Source organism: Eutrigla gurnardus, assembly GCF_963514095.1.
Source record: "Eutrigla gurnardus genome assembly, chromosome: 14".
In the NCBI taxonomy this organism is placed as follows: domain Eukaryota; kingdom Metazoa; phylum Chordata; class Actinopteri; order Perciformes; family Triglidae; genus Eutrigla; species Eutrigla gurnardus.
The window spans coordinates 6,109,867-6,131,450 of NC_139937.1; the positions used below are offsets into that span (position 1 = coordinate 6,109,867).

Below are 21,584 nucleotides of genomic sequence, written 5' to 3' on the forward strand. Positions count from 1 at the left end.
ATTTGCACTGAAAATCATTGACGATGGATCTTTTTTTTTTTCCTCCGAGAATTAATACGCTTATTGCCAACCACTCTGAAAAGTTATCCATCACTCTCCGTTTCTGCCGATTCAAAACATTAACACAGGAAATTAAGTGTTGTCTTCCTTTAATCAGATATTAACACAAACATGATATTCAGTTCTAATGTTTTTTTTTATATTGTCCTGTGTTGATAGTTGTTTCCATTTCCTTCACCAATATAAATACATGTGTAAATATATATAAAAAGATTACTGAAATCAAAGCTCCTACTATTCTAGTGATAATAATTTCAACTGTAATTTAATTAGAAATTTGTAATATCATATATGAGAGATATAAAACATGAAAAATAACAGTTAAAAACTTTTTAACTGAATAAACACAAAAGTTGATTAAATGACAACATACCTCAAATATGTACCACCCATAGTCCTGACTACCAATTAGATAAAACATTGAAAAAGTTCATTGTTAATTTACAACTCTCCATGAGAGAGTTCATTTGCATATGGATTTTGGTTGTGCCTGTTCATGATGTACTTCTTCAGGAAGCCTGTGAATTTGTAGAGAGCCACAAGAGGGATGGACACAACAGGAAGGACAGATAAGAGCACACAGATAACAAAAACCCATTCAGGATAGTGCTGAACATCAGCAAGGGGGAAGTGCACCTGTAGGGGTAATGGAGTGGAAAGTCAATGTCTTTCCTTTTTTTTTGGTCAAATTGTACACAGTGTCATTGTAGAGCAATCATAAAATCTTTCTTACGTAATCTGGGTTCCAGGCGTTATATGTTGGTCGTGTTTCAGCCTCGACTACAACGTATGCCACAAAAACCACCAGAAGCATGAAAGGGCTGATGAAGCGCCAAGTGACCTGCCAGTAGAGGTTTGGTCTGTGACCCGTCATCCACTCAATGTCGTCATTAAACCTGTGAGCAAATAGAAACCTTTTAGCAAATAATGTTTTTCCTCGTTGCAAGCAAAATGACAAACTACACATTTCACCTGTTGATTCCATAGATGTACACCACACTGATGATCTCAAAGAATGCGATGATGAGCAGAGGCATGGACCCCACGTAGCTGTTGAAAATCTCCAGCCAGTAGTTTCCGGAGCCCAACGTAAAGACGAGGGCCGCAGCAAAGGAGGTGAGGCACAGTAACCCTTTTGGGGGGGAAAGGATTTCATGCTGTGATGATGAATATGCTGAATTGAGTCATACAGAAACATTTAAAATGTATGTTTGTATGTTATTTGAAAGTATATGGATCCGAAAGAAATTCTGGCAGAGCAAATGTTACAAATCTTAATGTTTTTCATGTGTTCTTATTTTCAACTTGAATACTTATGACAGTATTTGTTTGACACATGAAGACATTAATTCACATGTAAAGAAAATTTCTATAGGACTTGGGACTGGGAATCAATAGGTGGCCTTTTTAAATGCCTTTTATGAATGTGTGTCATAATCACTGTTGTGTATAAAAAAGAGTAGATTTTGTACACCATATCAAGTTACATCTTTCAGATTACCTGTGAAAATTTCCTTTGGAATCCAGGGTGGAATCAGGTGTAGGTCCAGCAGAGGAGTCAGGACCCCCTCTAGATTTCCAAACATGGAGGACAGGCCCAGGCTGAAGAGCATGACAAAGAAGAGGACCGCCCACACCTGAGAGCCTGGCATTTTTATCACCGCCTCCGTGAACACAATGAAGGCCAGTCCGGTCCCAGAGGCGCTCTACAGGTAGGAGGCGACACGAGATCTCACACATACGCACAGACGTTCACAGAGAGCTGTAGTGTTGCAGATGTACTGTACCTGGTCCAGGAAAGTCTGCAGATCGCAGGTCTTTAGATTGAGGCTTTCAACCTCTGAGGGATCAGATGCGTTGAGGTGGTTTAACCAAGCATCATAGTTTTCAAGGGTCATGTTTTCATCTCCGATGTTGAATGAATTTGTTAATCTCAATATGTTCCTAAAATAACAAAACAAAAAAATCAGTTAACACTACAATAACAAGAATAACTACCAGTAATAACTATTTTGAACCTTTTTTTTTTGTACTTGATAAATCATTCAAGTCATTTAAGTCAAAACCTAAACTGTTGGAAGTGGGATAAAGGTTATAACCTTCTATATATAGCAAACTGTTTTAAATGTATTTATTTTGATTTAAGTTGAATAGGTTTATATAGTGTAGTCACAGCAGTCATTACTTCTGGGTCTGTAAGCTTGTAATTACATAATCACCAGTTGCACATCTAATAATAATAATACTGTCAAATTATCAAGCTGGATGTATGTTACTTAGGCACAACATAATTATCCATATGGTACATACCAATTTCGGCAGTCGTTGTAGTTTTCATTTGCCTTGAATCCAAGAATGGCAAAAATAGGAATCGCTGCATATAGTGACGTAAAGCTGTTCACGCATCCAACAATTAGGGCATCTCTCTCACAGTTATTCCTGGAAAGATATTACATTGTTTGAGTCATAAAAACATTTTTTTATTTCGTACTTTATACTGTCTTTCATGAATGAAAAATGTGCTCATAAAGTTCTTACTTCTGAGCATTATAACTGGAAAAAGCAATAAGTCCCCCAAAGGCTAAAGACAAAGAGAAAAAGATCTGGGTAGCAGCATCCAACCAGACCTTAGGATTCTTCAGGGTTCCCCACTGTAATCACCATATTAATTGTTACAGCTCATATTTTACTCTTTATATTGTGAAATGATTTCAATATAAAACTGATGACAAACTTACATTTGGAGTGAATAAATATATTAAGCCATCTGTGGCCCCGGTCAGAGTCAAGGATCTCACCAAGAAGATGGTCAAAACCAGGTATGGAAAGGTGGCCGTGACATAAATAGCCTGTTGAAAAGGTTTAGATGCTGATAAAATATTTAATATTTACATCAAACAGAATTTGAGGTTTTAGTAATCCTTTATATGCATTCTCACATGCACTTCCAATATTTTGCCAGTAATTGCTGGTAATCTGGTCTAGAAGATGTAACAAAATGGATGTAACAATAAATATAGTTTTTAGCATGACATCAAATCAGTAAATTACCTTTCCAATCGTCTCAATTCCACGTATGAAGCAGATGTACACGAGGCACCAAGCCGTTGCAAGACACAGCACCAGCCACCACTGTATGGACCCGCTGCTCTCGATGTTTGGTGTGATATTTAGTGTTGTGCGATACCAAAAATAGTTCACTGGGGAGCTCTTCTCACATTCACTTTCATAGCCTGTTTCAAAGAGAGTATTAATTAATGGGACTGTCTGTCTTCTACTTTTGGTTAGTATTCAATAAGATGTCAAAATTACCAGTATGATTCAGGTTTATCGGGCAGTCCCTCCAGGGAAGAGGACTTTGAAAGGAGTGGAAGAAGTACCAGAGGATCCAGGCCAGGATCATGTTGTAGAACAGACCAACTAGGAAGGATACTGCCAAGGAGGCCACACCTGTATACACATTTACATTGTTCACCAAGAAATGTATGTATGTATATTATGGAAGGCAGTCATGTTAAGTTAACCAGGTAGAGGTTTAGCACAGCTTTATGTTGTAAGCAACATTCCTCTTTTTAGGCATCTCACTTTCTTAAGTAAAGTCCATTGATATCCAATGGTGTAATGCTAAGTACAATTACTTGAGAACTGTTGTTACGTACAAATTTCAGGTATTTGTACTTGTAGTCTTTTCTTCTCATGACACTTTATACTTCTACTTTGTAATTCAGAGGGAAATATTGTACTTGTTACCTCACTACATGTATCTGACGGCTTTAGTTACTTTACACATTTTACAAAAATGTTTGCATACAAAAAATACAAAGGGCTTATTAAATATGATGTTTTGTCATGAATTAAACTTCTCCACTATGTACAAGATGATTAATGAATTAGCCCATTGACAGAAAATACTTTTGCAGCTATTTGGATAATCATTGTATTTTTCAGGCTAAATAATGTGTTGATTCACATCAAATGTGATGATTTGCTTTACTTTTATTTATTTTGTATTTAATTAATTAATTTTAGAAACGTTTGGAGGTAGACAAAACAAACATTAGGTTCTTATCATTCTCATCATTTTACAAACCAAACAATCAATCAAGTGATTAATGAAGAAAATAATCAGAGTAATCTATACAGGAAAATAATGACTTGTACTTGTACTTTTAATACTAATAGCCTCATCCTAACTGGGCTCCACAGACCCCAGAAGTATACTTTTGGTTATTTCTCACTTGTGCTTTATTTTATCATTCACATTTTTCATGACTTTTTCCAATCAGTTCATTCTATATGACATGATATCTTTATTTGTGATGTCTTTTAATTTGTGCTTTTTAAAGACCCAGACACACATTTCCTCATCTGCTTTGTCCCATTATGCAAATTAACTAACTTTCCTAAAATAATTACCCATAAAATCTGTAGCAATCAGTAGTACTTGTATGTTAAAGTTTGTAGGGTGAAGATTAAATTCATTTTCCAGATTATGCTTTACTTAAATAACATTTACTTGTGACAGAGTATTTTTACAATGTGGTAGTAGTACTTTTACTCTGAGTACTTCCTTCACCTCTGTTGACACCAAACCCTCTCACCTAAACCTCCCAGATAAGGGGAGATTGAATTCCACACTCCAATGCTTCCCATGCGGAGCCTTTGTCCGATGGCCAGCTCCATGTGCAGCAGAGGAAGTCCCTCAAACACCAAGGCAATGGCATAAGGAATCAGAAACGCCCCTTGAAATTAAACAAACTCTTAGGTGATAATATTGACCAAAATGATTGTGATAACTGACAATTAAATAACACACGGCAATTGACCTCACCTTAAAAAAAACATTGGCATTTCCTTTTATTGTTCAAGGTTATAAAGTTTCTGATTACTGTACATTTTATTATCAACAACAGAGCTTTATCGCTCTCACTCCAGCCAGCAATAGATTCTATTATCAGGCTAGTAGTGTGTGACAGTCATGTTTTCCCTCTTGACTGATCCATTGTATGTTTTGTGCTCTACTGTATGGAGTTGTTGAAAATATCAATTTTGTATAGTTGTGAACTATCCAAAATAGAATTTTTTGAATTAGGTCAATCACAGATCTGAAGATAAAGAAACATCAGTCACAGCTGACACTAAAGTATTATGTCTCCCTAAATCATTGAAGACCAAGTAACATTATAAGCCCTCTGATCAGACAGTTTCCAGTTTGACCTTCACTGGAAAAATAAACATGCAAACTGCAATTATTCAAATATTTCTTTAGATCAAAATAGCAAAAACATACAATAAAAGAAGAGAAATCACTGATTATTTCGAATTAACATAGAAAGTTATTGTGTATGTAAAAGAATTTACATCTTGCACTTTTACACAATTAATTATACGTATTAACCCAGATGATTATTAAGTTTATCTTGAAAAGCTGTAAAATCTAAGTCATGTGTCTTCAGAAAAGTCAGTCAGAAAAATTAGTTCAAGTTAAAGGGAAAACTATAGAAATAAGGGGTTGTGTTATTGTGCCACATTGCAATAGAACTCTTAGAGTTTGTCATTTAAACAAATAATTTTCAACAAATGTTTTGGGTATTTTCATAACTTAAGGGAATGAAAATAAAATGAAAATAAAGAACCCATTCAGTTTCTTTAATAACAGCATTTAAGAGCAGCTTAAACAGTCTTTCATTCTGTCAAGAGAGCTTTTGGAATGTTTCTAATCGTGGAAAAGCAAATAAAAACCAAACCGTCCAACTTCACCTTTTTGTGTTTTTGTGTCAAAGCATAATGTAAATGAAATGATCTTACCTCCGCCATAGATTTGACACAAATATGGAAATCTCCACACATTGCCAAGTCCCACAGCAAAACCTATGCAGGTAAGCAAATACTGAACTTTGTTGTCCCATTTTGGTCTCTCAGTGATCTCTTTAAGTCCAGGAACCTGCATCTGCTCAGCACTTCCAGCTGCTCTATCCATCCCTTGTTTGTCCCTTGTTATATGGGTATATTTTATGATTATGAGACAAATATTTTAGTCTTATTGGTCCACTCTGTCTAAAGAGAAGGGAGCACCTGGTGACTAGTTACCAGGTTGTGTGAGGAGACAAAGGGGCAACATTTGCTTAATCAGCCTTGCATATCTCATTGGCCCTTGAGGCTGTGGGAGCAATGCTTTGTTTGTTTAATAAAAAGCCCTTGTGTCGAGCGGCATGATATGATGTTGATAACGGAGACGATAAGTTGATTCTAATACAACGCAGGGTAAATAAGGAGCCCAGGGAGAAAACTGTGATGGTACACATGCCTTTTAAATCATGATGTAAAATCATTAGTTTACATGACTGTTATTTACACACAGTTTGAGGTATTTCAGTCAGCAGTAATTACCAACCACCATTTACACACACACAAAAAATGTATTGTCTACGGAGTACCTTATCAGACTTTCTCACCAGAACACCATTCAAAATGCCTTGCACTGAAATTCTCTTCTGTATCATATTCATACAGACTACCTTCAATCGAAAGTAGGCGTAGAAGCATGTCATTTATTAACAAATAACAATATGCAGCTGATGTAATCAATATTTCATTCATTTGTCAAACACAACACAATAGTGTCCCCTGCTGGCCAGATAAGTGGACATTTTTATTAATTTTATGGCTCAAAGTCAGCTTCCTTCTGGGGCGGCACCTCCTCCCACGCTCACAGATTTGTTTAGAAATGTATCCTGTTGGCAAATCCTGAGTTTCCCCCCCAGTTAAAGGAAGTCGTTTAAGGTTCCACCTGCTCAGCAGAGATTACGACCAGAAATGCAGCATCTCTACGCAATAGGGCTTCAAATTTGATAATCATGTAGAGCAGAGATATATGAAAATCTGGGATTTTACCATATGAGTTTGGGATTTTTTTGGGTCTCATTGTTCTTTTGAATTTATTCAGAGATATCCTGGAGCTGTGCCTTAGTCCTCCTCTTTGTCTTTAACCATTTACAGACACCAAATACAGGCACAGCAATACTGGGTATCCCAGCCAACACGAAGATCGCCACATAGATCCAGACTGGATAGAGCTTGTCCTCCAGTGCAGGGAATCGATCCTGCAAAGACAGTTTGAGTTTTCAGTGACACACGACAGTATGTTTCAAAAGATCAATATCCATAATAGGATTCTGATCATTACAAAATCAATTCATATTTACCGATTCAGGGTCCCAGGTTTTGTAAATGAGCTCTTCAGACACTTTAGAGACGATGTAAAAGACCAATATGCAAAATATAATGAGCGGGCTGATGACTCTCCATGTCGCCTGCCAGAAGAAGTTGGGTTTGTGTCCGATCATGAACTTAATGTCATCATTGAACCTAGGAGGACAGTGACACACATACTGCATCCTTTAACAAAGATGGTGCCATTGTGATGATAGAATCGTATTCCTCTCATCTCTTAATTGATAAAAGACAGAGTAATATTAACAAGAAAAAAAGTCACCTGTCTATCCCATATATGTACACCACTGAAAACAACTCGCAGAATGCAACGACTAGCAGAGTGACGGATCCTCCATAGGTGTCAAAGACCGAAAGCCAATAGTTCCCTGAGCCTTGGAGAAACAGAAGACCCACCAGACAGCAGAACGTGCACGTTATACCTGTAGGAGAGCAAGGAGTTGGTGAAAGTGTACTAGAAGTCCTTGTTAATGTAAAATGAGAGAATAGAGGTAGGCGTTACCGGTGATCGCCTCTTTCGGCCACGTCTTGGGGAAAACCTTGAGGTCTTGAAGTGGCACTACAACTCCCTCAATGTTACCAAACATAGACGACAGGCCGAGACAGAAGAGCATTACGAAGAAAAGGACAGCCCACGCCGGTGAGAAGGGCATCTTGGTGATGGCCTCAGTGAACACAATGAAGGCTAAACCAGTTCCTTCAACTCCCTAGGCCCAAACACAACAAAGCGCTGTAGCAAAGCATGGCAAGGGCTATTTGAAAATAAACACTGGGTTATTTTCCACTAACAAGGGTTTTCCTGGTTCATAAATAATCATACCTCACTGAGAAAAGTATTTAAGTTGCAGGTCTTGAGATCCAGCCCTTGAAAAACCTCAGGTTGTGTTTCATTAAGATGGTGAACAGCCTGATTGTAGTTGAGTTCAGTGATGTTGCCGTCAGGAAGCTCAAACACATTAAGTAATGTAAGGATGTTTCTAAAACACAAATGGTTTGTTAAAAAAATGTTTTCACAGTCAATTATTTGCAGAAATGTATAATTTGACAAAAACAAAAAGAGCATGTACCCAGAAAGACAGTTGTCAAAGTTCTCTGTTGCTCTGAAGCCAATTACGGTGTAAATAACAGTGGCAGCGTAGACGGAGGTGATAGCATTGATGATGGAGATGATCACTGCATCCTGTTCGCAGTTGTTACTAAAAGAAACAATGCAGTTTTATTTTGGATTCCCCTTTAAATGACGCCGGCAAAAGAAAATGACTTACTGCACTGAGTTGTAGCTGGAGAAGGATATCAGACCGCCAAAAGCCAGAGAGAAGGAATAGAAAACTTGAGCACCCGCATCAAGCCATGTTGACGGCTTTGCCAGCTCTGCTAACTGGAAAGATTGGTAAAGTAGACAGTTAAGAAATCCTAAAGATGGGGGCTGACTGGTGGAGCCCCCCCCATACTCATTTCTACAACATATTTGCTCCTTACTTAAAATACATCTATTGCCAAAAGTATTCGTTCTCCTGCCTTGACTATGAAATTAAGTGACATCCCATTCTTAATCCATAGGGTTTAATATGACGTCGGTCCACCCTTTGCAGCTATAACAGCTTCAACTCTTCTGGAAGGCTTTCCACAAGGTTGAGGAGTGTGTTTATGGGACTTTTTGACCATTCTTCCAGAAGCCTATTTGTGAGGTCACACACTGATGTTGGACGGGAAGGCCTGGCTCTCAGTCTCCACTCTAATTCATCCCAAAGGTGTTCTATCGGGTTGAGGTCAGGACTCTGTGCAGGCCAGTCAAGTTCATCCACACCAAACCCTCTCATCCATGTCTTCATGGACCTTGCTTCCATGTCATGTTGGAACAGGAAGGGGCCGTCCACAAACTGTTCCACAAAGTTGGGAGCATGGAATTGTCCAACATCTCTTGCTGAAGCATTCAGAGTTCCTTTCACTGGAACTAAGGGGCCAAGCCCAGCTCCTGAAAAACAACCCCACACCATAATCCCCCTCCACCAAACTTTACACGTGGCACAATGCAGTCAGACAAGTACCGTTGTCCTGGAAACCACCAAACTCAGGCTCATCAGATTGCAGATGGAGAAGCGTCACCACTGCTCTAGAGTCCAGTGGCGGCGTGCTTTACACCACTGCATCCAACGCTTTGCATCGCACTTGCTGATGTATGGCTTGGATGCAGCTGATCGCCATGGAAACCCATTCCATGAAGCTCTCTACACTGTTCTTGAGCTAATCTGAATTTTACATTTTTCATTTTACATGGCCTACCACTTCTTGGCGGAGTTGCTGTCGTTCTCGTTATAATCCCATTGACAGTTGACTATGGAATATTTAGGATGAAGAAATTTCACGACTGGACTTGTTGCACAGGTGGCATCCTATCACAGTACCATACTGGAATTCCCTGAGCTCCTGAGAGCGACCCATTCTTTCACACATGTTTGTAGAAACCGTCTAGTGCTTGCTTTTATACACCTGTGGCCATGGAAGTGATTGGAACTCCTGATTTCAATTATTTGGATGGGTGAGTGAATACTTTTGGCAATATAGTGTATCTTAGCATAAATGTTAGCATTTGATTTTGTATTTTATCACAAAATTTAAACATATTTGCTCCTTACTTAAAATATCTTAGCATAGAATGTTATCCCTGCAATTGCCAAATAGGATTTAAATGCGTTTTAATAATGTGGTATTCAATGCATTCTGATATGTTCAGAATGGTGTGATTGCTAAAATGAACAAAAACAAAAGTGCAACTTACATCTGGTGTGAAGAGAAACTTAATTCCATTCAAAGAGCCCTTCAGTGTCAACCCTCTGATCAGAAATACTGTCAGCACCACGTAGGGAAGGGTCGACGTCACGTACACAGCCTCGGGGGAGAATAAAGCAGACAATTACTGTGATGCTGAATATAAATCTTCATTCTTAATAGTAGTGAGGAATGTGCTGTACCTTCCCCGTGGTCTCAATACCACGAATGATGCAGATATACAGCAAAGACCATGCACAAATGTGACACAACACTATCCACCACTGCAGGCCGCCATCTTCTTCAATCGTTGGAGTTGTGTTGAGGGTCTCTCTGTACCAGAAATAATCCACGGGGGAGCTCCTCTCACACTCTGACACATAGCCTGACAGAATTTAACAGCAGAATTAACAGTGTGTGTCCAGCGTTTATCCTGCAGAAGTCTAGTACCTGTTGTAGCATTACCGGTTAAGTTGGCATTCAGGGGACACTGACTCCAAGGCAGAGGCTCTTGAAACGAGTTGAAGAAGTACCACAGAATCCAGGCGATGATGGTGTTGTAGTAGAGGCTGATCGTCAGAGATACACACATGGATGCGAAACCTGCCAATAAACGTTTTAAGAGGGTTTCTTTGAAGGCAATTCCCCTCTGATTGTAGCAAACATTAGGCAAAACGTTTCTCACCGATGCCAGTCAAATAGGGATGAACTGTAACCCACACTCCCATACTGCCTTTTCTTAAACGTTGACCGATGGCAAACTCAAGATGCAACAGTGGGATTCCTTCAAGAACCACAAGGATCAGGAATGGTATAATAAATGCACCTGAAGGAAAAATAAAGGAGCCATTAATGGTGTCATAGCAATAAATCTGTCGCATAAATCCATGTCAACATCTTGATGTTAATCATTTAGGACGCACATGAAAACATTAGGAGATAAAGTCCAACAGTGAATGCAACATTATCAGAAATGGTATCATAAATGCACCTGGAGGAAATTCAAAGGAACCCTTAATGTTGTTGTAATGGCACTACATTTATGATACACATACATTTGAGCATGTTGACGTTAATCATTTGATCATTTAGGAGAACACGTGCAGAGATAAAGTCCAACAGTGAATCATCTGGGCTCATAATGCAATGTACAATCCATTTGGTATACAAGCTGTTTACAAGGATTTCCTGTCAGTCAAAACTATTCACTTATCTGAACAGATCAGTTCCAGGCAGTCTTTATGAGTATACACTGAATATTTTAATCTGATCCTTTCATCTAGTGTTTAAAAGATATCAGGATCACTACTTTACTTGGAGAAGGGCGTCACCTGTTATAGATCTCATCATCATATCTATCCATCCATCCAGAATTGCAGTGCAATTCACTGTAGTTCAATAAAAAAATTAATTTCCTCATGGGGAAAATTACAAGTCCCATACACAAAAGCAATGTAAAAACAGAAATATGCTTGTGAATACAAAATTAAATGTAAGCAAAGAGTTAAAAGAAATCTATCGCTGACCAACAGTGCCTAATAGTGCCAAGCAGTAGTGGTCTTGGTACAAAGTAAAATGCCTTTCCCTTTTTATGTTTACTGCCATACATCATTCGGCTTCAGGAATATAATCAAACTTTACTCTATTTGTTTTACTTGGAATAAGTGTAGTAAACCATGAAAGCATCACTTGCCTCCTCCATGACTCTGACACAGGTAGGGGAAGCGCCAAACATTTCCGAGTCCCACACAGAACCCGACGCAGGTCAGCATATACTGGGCCTTGTTGTCCCATTTCGGTCTGTCTCCAGCCTCTTCCTCCTCCAGTTTGTCCAGCTGCTCGTGGGACAATATCCTGTCCTCCAGGCCTCGGTTGGGAAATTGTAACTTCATGATCTGTCAAACCCTAGTATCTTAGTGGTACAATAGTTCCCTGTGCAGAGCTGGAATGTAAATTGTGGCTCACGGTGTGAGATCCCACATTATGTACCGGACCTCTGTAATAGATTAACTAGGCCGTGGCATCAGTGAAGCATCAAGGTGTGCAGCCTTTGAAGCGAAAGCTGAGCAAGAACACACATGACAGTTAACTAGTGTCTTATCTGCTGAGAGAGGGTCAGTTCACAGAAATCACTGTTCTTTTGAGTTTTACTGGAGAAAAATGATGTTTATAGGCTTTACTGTGTGGTGTTGGGTTAGAGAATGATTGAAAACACACTATAAATAAGCACACTGTAGCCGTAAGAATAGATCACAAACACGTCAATAAAAACGTAGTATTTTATGAAACATTTCCAGTTCTTTAAGAGAATAGATAGTGTAACCCAGGCATGATGAAGATTTAGTCTTGTCCTTGGAAATACCAGTTTGGCAACAAGAAAAAATTCACATGAATTTGTAATTTACATCAGCAGATGTTTATCAATCTGTTTGTGGATGCTTTATAGGAGTCTTGTTTAACAACAAAACAAAACCCATATTTATATACACGCTGTCTACCTGTCTGTCTGCAATCTGTTTTAGATGTCTACAGTAGCTCTGTTTTTTTGCTATGCTACAGTCTATCTAGCTCCAATGTGTTTATCAGTTTTTTCTGAACGTGTGTGTACTTCTCGTATTCGCCTCTGGAGGTCGCCGTGGCGCCTGTAACATGAGTCTGCTCGGCCGAGGTCTGGTTTGGCTGCTGTGTCCTCTGGCAGAGTTTATGCTTGAGGAGGGAGCCGCTTCCCATCGCTCTCACAGACCAGGCGCCAAGTGTAGCAGTCCCGTCCGCAGTCTGCCTCAGCACCTCTAACGCCCGCCATGCCCTTGGAGACCGCCGCCCCGCTCCGGTCCACGCCGCACTGACTGACCCGCGTCTCTCCGCGAGGAACCCGGACTTACTTCTGGACTGTTGTGCACGCCGTCCCGAGTCCTCTGCGCAGCGGGACGCGAATGGAGAAGGTCCAAGGATAACAGAGGGTGCAGGACGGTGCTACTGCAGAAGACCTGCCGGTAGTTCGCTGGCCGGGGGGCTGCCTGTCTGTCAGAGACTGTGGTGTCGCATCCGCTATTTTCATGATCTAAAATCGCCTTGCATGGATACATCATGGCTACGTTTATATGCAGGGTACAGTTCTTAGATGATACTGATCCATTTAACAGCACCAATTTCCCCGAGCCCACCAGGCCACCTCTGTACACGTTCAGGGAAGATATTCCTCTGATAAATCAGATTGCTGGAGTCCACAGGCTGCTAAAAGCCCCACAGAAGGTATGCAGTATATTTAATAATCTCTTTATATTTATTATACATATGTTTTTGAGCTCAGTGGAAAGTTAACACGAGCAAAATGCTTCATTGTTAGCTCGAACATGTTGATGGGGTTACTACCAAACAAACCTAATGGACCATTGTTGGAGCCAGTGAATGATGCCGCATCAACACACATTCAAAGTCATTGCATGCAGTGTCGTAAAATAAGCCCAGACATATGACATTATGGATTAACTGGGGGCTTTAAGTGGCGTTGGAGTGATGTAGACACCCATTATGTGGTTTAGGAGCAGGAATCAGTTAATGTTGACCTCAACCACAACACTAATCCCCTCAGTTTACCTGTTTTCCTTACTCTGCAGTGAGTCAGGAAAATATTTTAAAACTTTGGAGTTTTCCAGTTATATTCCAGTTTTCCAGTTATTTTGTGTAACAGAAAACAGAGAAGGAATGCAACAGCAGTATATAATCTATTAATACTAACTATTTATACTAACTAATAATAATAAAATTAACTTTCACTTGAGTTCAGTTGGGTTCCTCTTGGCTTCATTATGAGCCACTTCTGCTATTGTCACTACACAATCCTATAGAGAGAGAGAGAGAGAGAGAGAGAGAGAGAGAGAGAGAGAGAGAGAGAGAGAGAGAGAGTGTGTGTGTGTGTGGGGGGGGGGATTGGTCAGCTGAGAGATGGGAGAGGGCGATGTAGATGTGGGGATTTGATCCATCTGATCTCAAAGCATCTTCTGAAATGCATGTATGTATATGTGACATCTTACGTGTTGTGGCATATTCTGTTATTTCCTCAGTCTGAAGACTGCAGAATGCAGTATTTTTAGTGACTACATTGTTGGGGTTGATCAGCTGCATCACGTCTGTTTTGGTTGCAAAAGTTGGCCTTCCCAAAATCCACAACTGCACAGCCAGTCGAAATAACCGAATGTTCCTCTTTGGTATGGTGTAAATTGCCCTGTTTAAGTTTCCTAAAGAAAGCTTGTGACAAATAATGAAAACCTGAAGCCCATTTTCTTTTAGAGGCCTCCTTCTGATTAGACTACGTGCATCCAAACACATTTTCTGAAGGCCTCGTCTACTGACCTTTTTAAATTTAAACAAAGAAAAGGGGCCACAGCATCTGAGGTTGAGTCTTTTATTGAGCATTCATCTTAGTCTGGTTGGGAAGTCGCGTAAATAGAAAGTTAATTAGGGTCTTTCTTCATGCTGTCAGATCAATGGTTCTCCATCTTGTTTGAGTCGAGCTGGTAAGATAAGTCACGGAAGCCTCAGGATGCTGTGGATCACCACAAGCTTGGCTCTCATTCTGCAGCCCAGTCATTCTGACCGGCAGGACGGGATGGGAACGCTCCCCACTGTTTGAGAGAGGAGAGGGAAGCTGGCACAATTCAAAACACAAACAAAGAGCTGATGTACTTTGCACAGTCGACTGGTCTCCGTTTAGCAGTAGGCCAGCTGGACCGCAAACTAGACAGAGAGGGAGCACCAGTGGTAGGCTCGGCAGCGCCGGGTTACGGAGACTTGGTCACGGGCATTTGTGGTGAGCACTAACTTGAAGGAGCAGCTCTTGTGCTTTTTTATAACAAAAACAGTCAGGTGGATGACAACACTGTGGCTGAGCACTGAGTGCTCTGATTCACACCCTCAAAAGTGTGAAGAAGTGACTTTGGTGTGACCTCTCTACATGCAAATGCATTCAATAGCAAACCTGTTGTCCTTGAGCTCTGTGTCTACGGTGCAGGTCGATCTGGTATAAATAGCACGCTGCTAACACATGGTGCCGAGGGACTCAAAACAGCTAGCATATGCTGTCTCTGGGCTGTTCCTGTCAGTTTCAGTCTGCAGTCTCAAGAGGGTGTGTGTGTGTGTGTGTGTTTGTGTGGTTTAAACATGTGTGTTGGATTGGTTTAGACATGGGATGGCACATTGGATAGGCTGCTGTAAAGTTGAGCATCAATATCCAGTGGCTGTTTGTGAGGTTTAAACATCAGACACCATTATGACTGAGGATTATATCATAATAATGAGGATTCAAACCAAAAATGCTCAACAGCGTTGTCAGGACAGCAGACACACTTTGAAGTCACCCCGTTGCCTTTCAGAAACAGCCATGCCACTGTGCCTTTAAATGCAGTATTGTAATGCGTTATCGCAGTAGCGTTGTTGTATATTTTGAGGGCTTCAATGGAAAATTCAAACACTTGTAATTGGCTGTGTGATACACCGATATCCATCCACCTTCTCATCGATAAACAAGCTTCTGTTGCTTCTGTGGATGGATGACGAGTCATAACCTGCCTCAGCCCGTCTACTCTGTCATGCATGACCTTTGTCACATGACAAAGTGGCCATGTTATTCAAAATTAGCTGGTGTTATTTCAAATCTGCTGGTAATGCCATTGCAAATCTTGAGATCAATAGTCCTTCACACACTTTCTTCTCTGTAAATGTTTTGGAGTTTGTGGCTTGGTGGCCTTGAGGCCTGGCATTGGATTGCGCAGCAGTATTCAAGGGAGGGGAAAGTGTGGCCAAGTCTCAGAGAATGGACTCTCACTCCACCAATTTCAATTTTTGGGATGCATTTTTTTTTCTAAAAAAATTACAGAGTCCCATAATGAGAAGTTATGTTAAATGCTGTAAAATACAGGTTCCTCCTTCATTCCCATCAGAGGTCCTTTGAATTCCTTTACACATTGTTATGTAGAGTTGAGGTTTCACTGGTCTCTGCATTTTGAAGGATTGTCTCAGAAGAGGCTCCTTTCTGAAGAATGCAGCATCCATGGACAGACCCGTCCTCTGCACGCTTGACAGAATTCTTACTCTTGTGCTTTCTCTTTCATGCATCAAGTGTGTTTTAAATCACTTGCCTTGAGACCACAAATACCATCCTCACCTTTGTCAAACACACTTTAAGCCTTTAAAGTGTAATAGCTCTTGTTTGATTTAGCGCCCAGTGCAGTTTACAGACGGAAAATGTGCGAGGTTGGCTAACATGGGATTAGCATTTGTGAAAGTATGTTAAAAGGCAATGTTGTTATTGAGTTTTTTAAATGTGCAACTTGCACACAGTATATGTTTTCTCATTCCAAAGAAATTTGGAGTGAGATAGCTGTTTTTTAAATTGGAAATTGCATGGTGTTTATTTTTAGCTCTTTCTGTCTAAACTGCCTCCCTGGTCAGCGGACCACAGTATGGTGGTTGAAGGGAGAGGCCAGACCTCAGTGTGTGAGCAGAACACTAGTGGTTACTTCTCTGGACTAGGCCATCGCAGGCCACCGTGGGTTCAAGGGGGGCAGCTAAGAAATCCTCCGCTACTGATAATCTGGTTGCACTGTTCCTGGATTAACAGCCATTTATGTGCATCAACTTGGCTCGGTTATACATGGCATGTAATCACTAATCCAGGTTGGTTATATAATGGACACCTAAAGTGAGGAAGAGGATATGTGAATACATGGATGAGTCGATGGCTGTACAGATTGGGGACCGATAAATGGCGGATTTGCATAGTTCACTTTGACTTTTCCCCTTTTGGTCTGCGAGTCAAAACCTTGCGATGGGGGAAATGCATTTCTTGGATCCACGGCTAATTACTGGTTTCTACTGCAGATTCAGCCCGATGTTTTGCCTATTTCAGGTTGTGATACGGAGCGTAAAGCTGAAAGAGAACAAACATTTTCCTCCCTTTTATCCAACCCACAAACATCACAAATGTTGAAAATAGAATTTAAATTACTGTAAAAATGCTCAAAGAATAAAAGAATAAAATACCATAATAATAATTTAGATTTTTGTTGTCGGTATATGTACCCAATTCATAATTTTTTTTAAGCATGTTTTTTTCTCTCTGTATTATAAGTGGCATGATTTCTACTTGCAGAGGCGGCGACAGAGTTTTATTTGGAATAAAAAGGATTATTAGTGACGGAGATCATCATGAGGAGACTAAAGAATAGATAAAATAATCTGTCATCCCAAAATGACTATACAGTGATTATTGATCAACACCAAAGATATGTCCACTTTTAAAAGAACAAGGAAAAATCAAGCAAGTGTATGAATAAACAACTTAATCCATTCACATTTAGGACACTGAGGATAACCCCGCTTGTGATTTAGACATTTAAGGAGATGCAAAAGAGACATTCAGTAAAATAATACCTTTTTCTGAGTTTGTTTCAGTGTCTTGCATGTCACGTAGGTCCCGGCCACTGGTCAGCCTGTATAATTTACTGTGTCTTCTCCTTCATGCTACATTTAATATACCGTCATACTCATTATTTTTAAGGGCATGTCAGTCCATCGGCATAAACATAGTGGGCCCTTTCACTCATGCCTGGACTTCCTGTCCGTCCGCGGTCTGTCCTGTAATCTGGAGAAGCAGTATTGGTTTGTGTGCTACCTCTCCCTCCTTTCACTCCGTCTGTGTGTCTTTCTGTCAGCCAGCAGTCAGCCTTAGTGTAAGAACATCAACGGCAATCTAACTAAGGCTTATGGCTGTCTTAGATACAATAGGCTTTACATGGCAGTCGAAGCTCTGCTTGTATTTACTGCATCGGCCTTGTGCTTCGCCTCATCTCCCCTCTCTAAAAAAAATGAAGATGTTCAACCCTATAATCTCCACGACTATTATATTACCGATAATCATTTGGTTTACCATGCATGGAAAGCCAACAAGACAGGCCAGAGTCGGGGAGTTGGAGAAAGAGCGAGAGTTATCCTAACCGACCACATGTTTTGTTTCACTTCTCAAATGTGACACAGTGCTTGAGTTCTGTAGTGCAGTAATACAAACAGAGTGGCTTAACAGATCAAAGCCATCGGACCCATAATGTCTTTCCCAGCCTTTTTTCCTTCACGTTCAATTAAGTTACTGTCATATGTGGGAGGAAATTGAACTGCATCAGACCTGGCAATAACTGGTCTAATTTAAAAAACACATGGTTTTACATGTTATGTAAATATATATATAAATATATATATATATATATATATGTTTGTTTGGTAGCTTACAAAGCCCTCAGTGTGAGCTGTCAGGGGAAGACACATTGGACGGTACAGTATGAGGTCATTTAGATACACTGGCTGTTGATGGAGCAGAGCGGTGCCAATCTCTTAAGTTATATGTTTGCCCTCCTGTAATGGTATTTGTTTTCCCGTCCTCTGCTTCACCTTTTTGGAGCTGCTGTCCCGCGGAGCCGAAAGGCTCTGAATATAAATGTAACCCATTTATCTCCAATTTGGAGGTCAACCAGACAAGCGTACAGACACAGACTCATTCCTCATCTCCTTGACCACAGTCGGCTGCTGACAGCCGTTCAAGACCAGACAAATCGTGCCTCCTCTGCAGAATCATCCTATGCGTTGATAGTTTATCAGACAGTGGGAGCAGAGAGAGATAAGAGGCACCAGGCTCCAAATCTGCATGACTTCTCTCCAACCTTGCCCAGCTTGTCATTGTAGAGCGCTGACGGGAGCTGATAAAATAACTTTCTATGCTCCACTGCAGACAAGACATAAACCTCAAATACACTGTGCATTTGCTCATTGACCCATAAGAAAAACAAAAAGATGTTTTGTACATGGCCATAACTGAAAGTCTGTTGTTTTTTTTACAGTATTGTGGTTGCAACTGTAGTTGTCATTTAAAGAATGGAAGTCTCACCACATCCTGATTAATATGCATGTGGTTATGAACTTATACTTTGCATGAAACACAGACATTAAATAAGTCATGCTGCTCTTTCACAGAAGCAGCAAACCAACGTCTCCACAGCTCTACGTCTAGATAGATCGTCTCCTGGAAAGGTTGACTTTCTGTAATTTTGCTATCATACATGGTCACGGTTGTAACACGGCACCGCGTCTCCCAATCGGCCTGGTTTGACCTTGTTAGCTAATGTGTGGGTTCTGGTCTGCATTTGATACAGCGGGCCATTGGCAGCATAAACTCCTCAATTTCCTACAGTACTTACTTACTAAATGTTTAGCATTCTTTACATGTGTTACGTGTAAATTACATGTTCTTTAGAAGGTTGAAGACAACACATTTTTTAAACTGTGTCTCCTTCCTGTCTAGCCTGATGACTGTGCCCTTCAGCTGTCCCATAATGGAAGCTACCTGGACTTGGAGTCTACCCTGGCAGAGCAGAAAGATGAACTGGAGGGATTTCAGGAGGAAGGAGGGTAAGATAACCATCACCGCTGTCTCTGTCTCTTTCTCTCTTAGCTTTTCCTTCACTATCACCAAACCTCAAAAGCAAACCATTGCATGTACACAACACGCTGAAATGAAAAAAACATTCTCTATCACTGTACTTAAGTTGGACATATATTCTTTGCACTTCAAAAGATTGAGATTAAAAACACAAGAAGGACTGGCAATCAAGAGTAACTGACCTGATCAAACAATCTGACTTTTAAAAACACTACAAATATTTAACAATCAGATATAATCAATCCAGTGTGATTACTGTTTTTCAAGTGAGAGAGCGAGAGAGAGACAAACAAATTTAGGCAAGATAAGAGGCAAAAAATACAGTATTTATTTAAATTCTTGGCTATGGGAATACATTAGAATCGTGCTCGCTATATTAATTTGCCTAATTTGATTCTATTACAGTGATTTGAATCAAGTTAGCCCTTGATCTATATTATCAGTTCTGTGGTGGTATTAAGGCCCTTTTTTGGTAACAGACTAAATGTCTCAGACTTTCCATGGCAATCATCCATTCATGTCCCTTAAAATACCTGGCCTCCCTGGCCCAGTGGCAGCAGTGATGTCATGTAAACCACTTATGAGGTGTAGACGCGTCTCATGAGTAATTGCTCTCATCTCTACTGAATGTTACCTCAGCGCCCTCATTAGAAGTGGCCAAACTACAATTGCACACCCTCTACCATACGACTCTCAGCTTCTAATTTAGCTGCATTGTTCCACCATTACATGTAGTTAAACCAGGCCTTGTCTCGACACAACTCCTGGACCTGGATGAAGAAGAGAAAAGGCTTAAAATTGTGTTAGTTTCATACATGTTCTTTGGCCAATTACTTTATTGAGTCCATATGTTTTTTCTCATGTACTGTGGAGTATGTTGATATATCATTCATGTGCCTCCTGCTGCTGATGATCACAAACCAAAGGTTGGCATGAGGGTTCCTGGTCGGCTGGACCACAAACATGTATGGATTTATTTGTCTAACTTGGAATTCATAAGCTGGTCTCTGACTTGGTGTTTCTATTGGACGAGGAGAGTGCCCTCCTTTCCCAGTTCCATCTGAAGTTGTTAGGAGCTTATGGGAGGCTATTGAGAGCTGTGAGGTTAAAGTGGTCCACTTCTTCTCTCGTCAGAGACCGAGCCTGCCAGAGCCTGTGTCGTGCCAGCTGGCACCGAGTGGTATGGATGTGTGTCATTAAACCCACACAGTGTTGTCTGAGGAGGCTGGGGGTGAAGGTGGTTAGCCAATTATTTTGTAAAAATAGGGCAGTTCTGCTCTCTGGCTTTTTATGGTGCTGATGTGCCCAGGATCACATCCCCCACTGCTCGGTGTTGTTGATTCGATGATTATTGAGCTAATAAAAGGTCTGATGAGGCATTTCACCTTTACTTGTTCCATTTTACTTTTTGGGTTCACCCTCCTTTTACTGCAAATATGTCAACAGCAGTCTGCAACTCAAAACAGGGAAAACTACAGAACAGAGTTTGAGTTTAACTCCAGTTAACAAGCAAAAAATGGTGCTATAATATTTTTTGTTTTAAGCCCAGACGCTACTTTTGGAAAGAGAATAGTACTGTATCCATATACTGTCTGAGTTCCTGATCATTGACCATTGAATCCATCTGTAATTGATATTAATGAAAGGTTACATTCCTGAGGCGCCTGTGTCATACCTAGTGTCTTTACAAACAGATTAAAGTATGATCCTCTGACAGAGCGCCGCAGAGCCAGGAGATATCCATGTCACGGGAGTTTAGCGGCTATAATCACTTCCACGCCGTGTTTGAAGCTCAGCTATAGGCGATTGTGACTCATAAATCCCCCGTCGCATCTCTGATACAGTCTCACTTTAGTTATGAACTGACCATATAGCCCAGACATGTGCTCAGACATATCTGCACAGTTTAAGGTTGTCAGTGTGTCATTTAGTTTTCTAGCTGTGATAGATTGATTGACCCTATACACACACAATTTCCTGCATTTTGAGCCCTAAGCAGAGATGGACTACGGGGGAACGTAGTTAAGATCAGATG

The 21,584-nt window shown here is 40.4% G+C and overlaps 3 protein-coding genes across 5 annotated transcripts in view; 1 reads left to right on the forward strand and 2 right to left on the reverse strand.

Annotated features, from left to right (window-relative positions):
• Window positions 1–491: 491 nt before the first annotated feature.
• LOC311024444 (sodium-dependent neutral amino acid transporter B(0)AT3-like) lies at window positions 492–6,040 on the reverse strand (the record flags this gene model as incomplete). The annotated part of the gene is made up of 12 exons (XM_084026858.1): window positions 492–696; window positions 794–956; window positions 1,033–1,192; window positions 1,562–1,766; window positions 1,848–2,004; window positions 2,371–2,499; window positions 2,599–2,711; window positions 2,799–2,909; window positions 3,112–3,293; window positions 3,373–3,510; window positions 4,662–4,802; window positions 5,869–6,040. The coding sequence occupies 12 exons, from the start codon at window positions 6,038–6,040 to the stop codon at window positions 502–504; spliced, it is 1,866 nt and encodes a 621-aa protein (XP_083882984.1). The 3' UTR covers window positions 492–501.
• Window positions 6,041–6,998: 958 nt separating this feature from the next.
• On the reverse strand, window positions 6,999–11,954 carry slc6a19b (solute carrier family 6 member 19b; the record flags this gene model as incomplete). Its single annotated transcript, XM_084027418.1, has 12 exons — window positions 6,999–7,163; window positions 7,266–7,428; window positions 7,556–7,715; window positions 7,796–8,000; window positions 8,114–8,270; window positions 8,361–8,489; window positions 8,559–8,671; window positions 10,073–10,183; window positions 10,266–10,447; window positions 10,528–10,665; window positions 10,748–10,888; window positions 11,756–11,954. The coding sequence occupies 12 exons, from the start codon at window positions 11,952–11,954 to the stop codon at window positions 6,999–7,001; spliced, it is 1,863 nt and encodes a 620-aa protein (XP_083883544.1).
• An 846-nt stretch (window positions 11,955–12,800) lies between these two features.
• fhod3b (formin homology 2 domain containing 3b) overlaps window positions 12,801–21,584 on the forward strand; it is a 78,835-nt gene continuing 70,051 nt past the window's right edge. For 2 of the 3 annotated variants that reach the window (XM_084027316.1, XM_084027317.1), the window contains exons 1-2: window positions 12,802–13,314; window positions 19,412–19,518. In XM_084027316.1, coding sequence (XP_083883442.1) covers window positions 13,150–13,314; window positions 19,412–19,518 — 272 coding nt within the window. In that variant the 5' untranslated portion in view covers window positions 12,802–13,149. Of the gene's footprint in view, window positions 13,315–19,411; window positions 19,519–21,584 lie in introns of all 3 variants that reach the window. The other variant, XM_084027315.1, reaches the window with a different exon arrangement.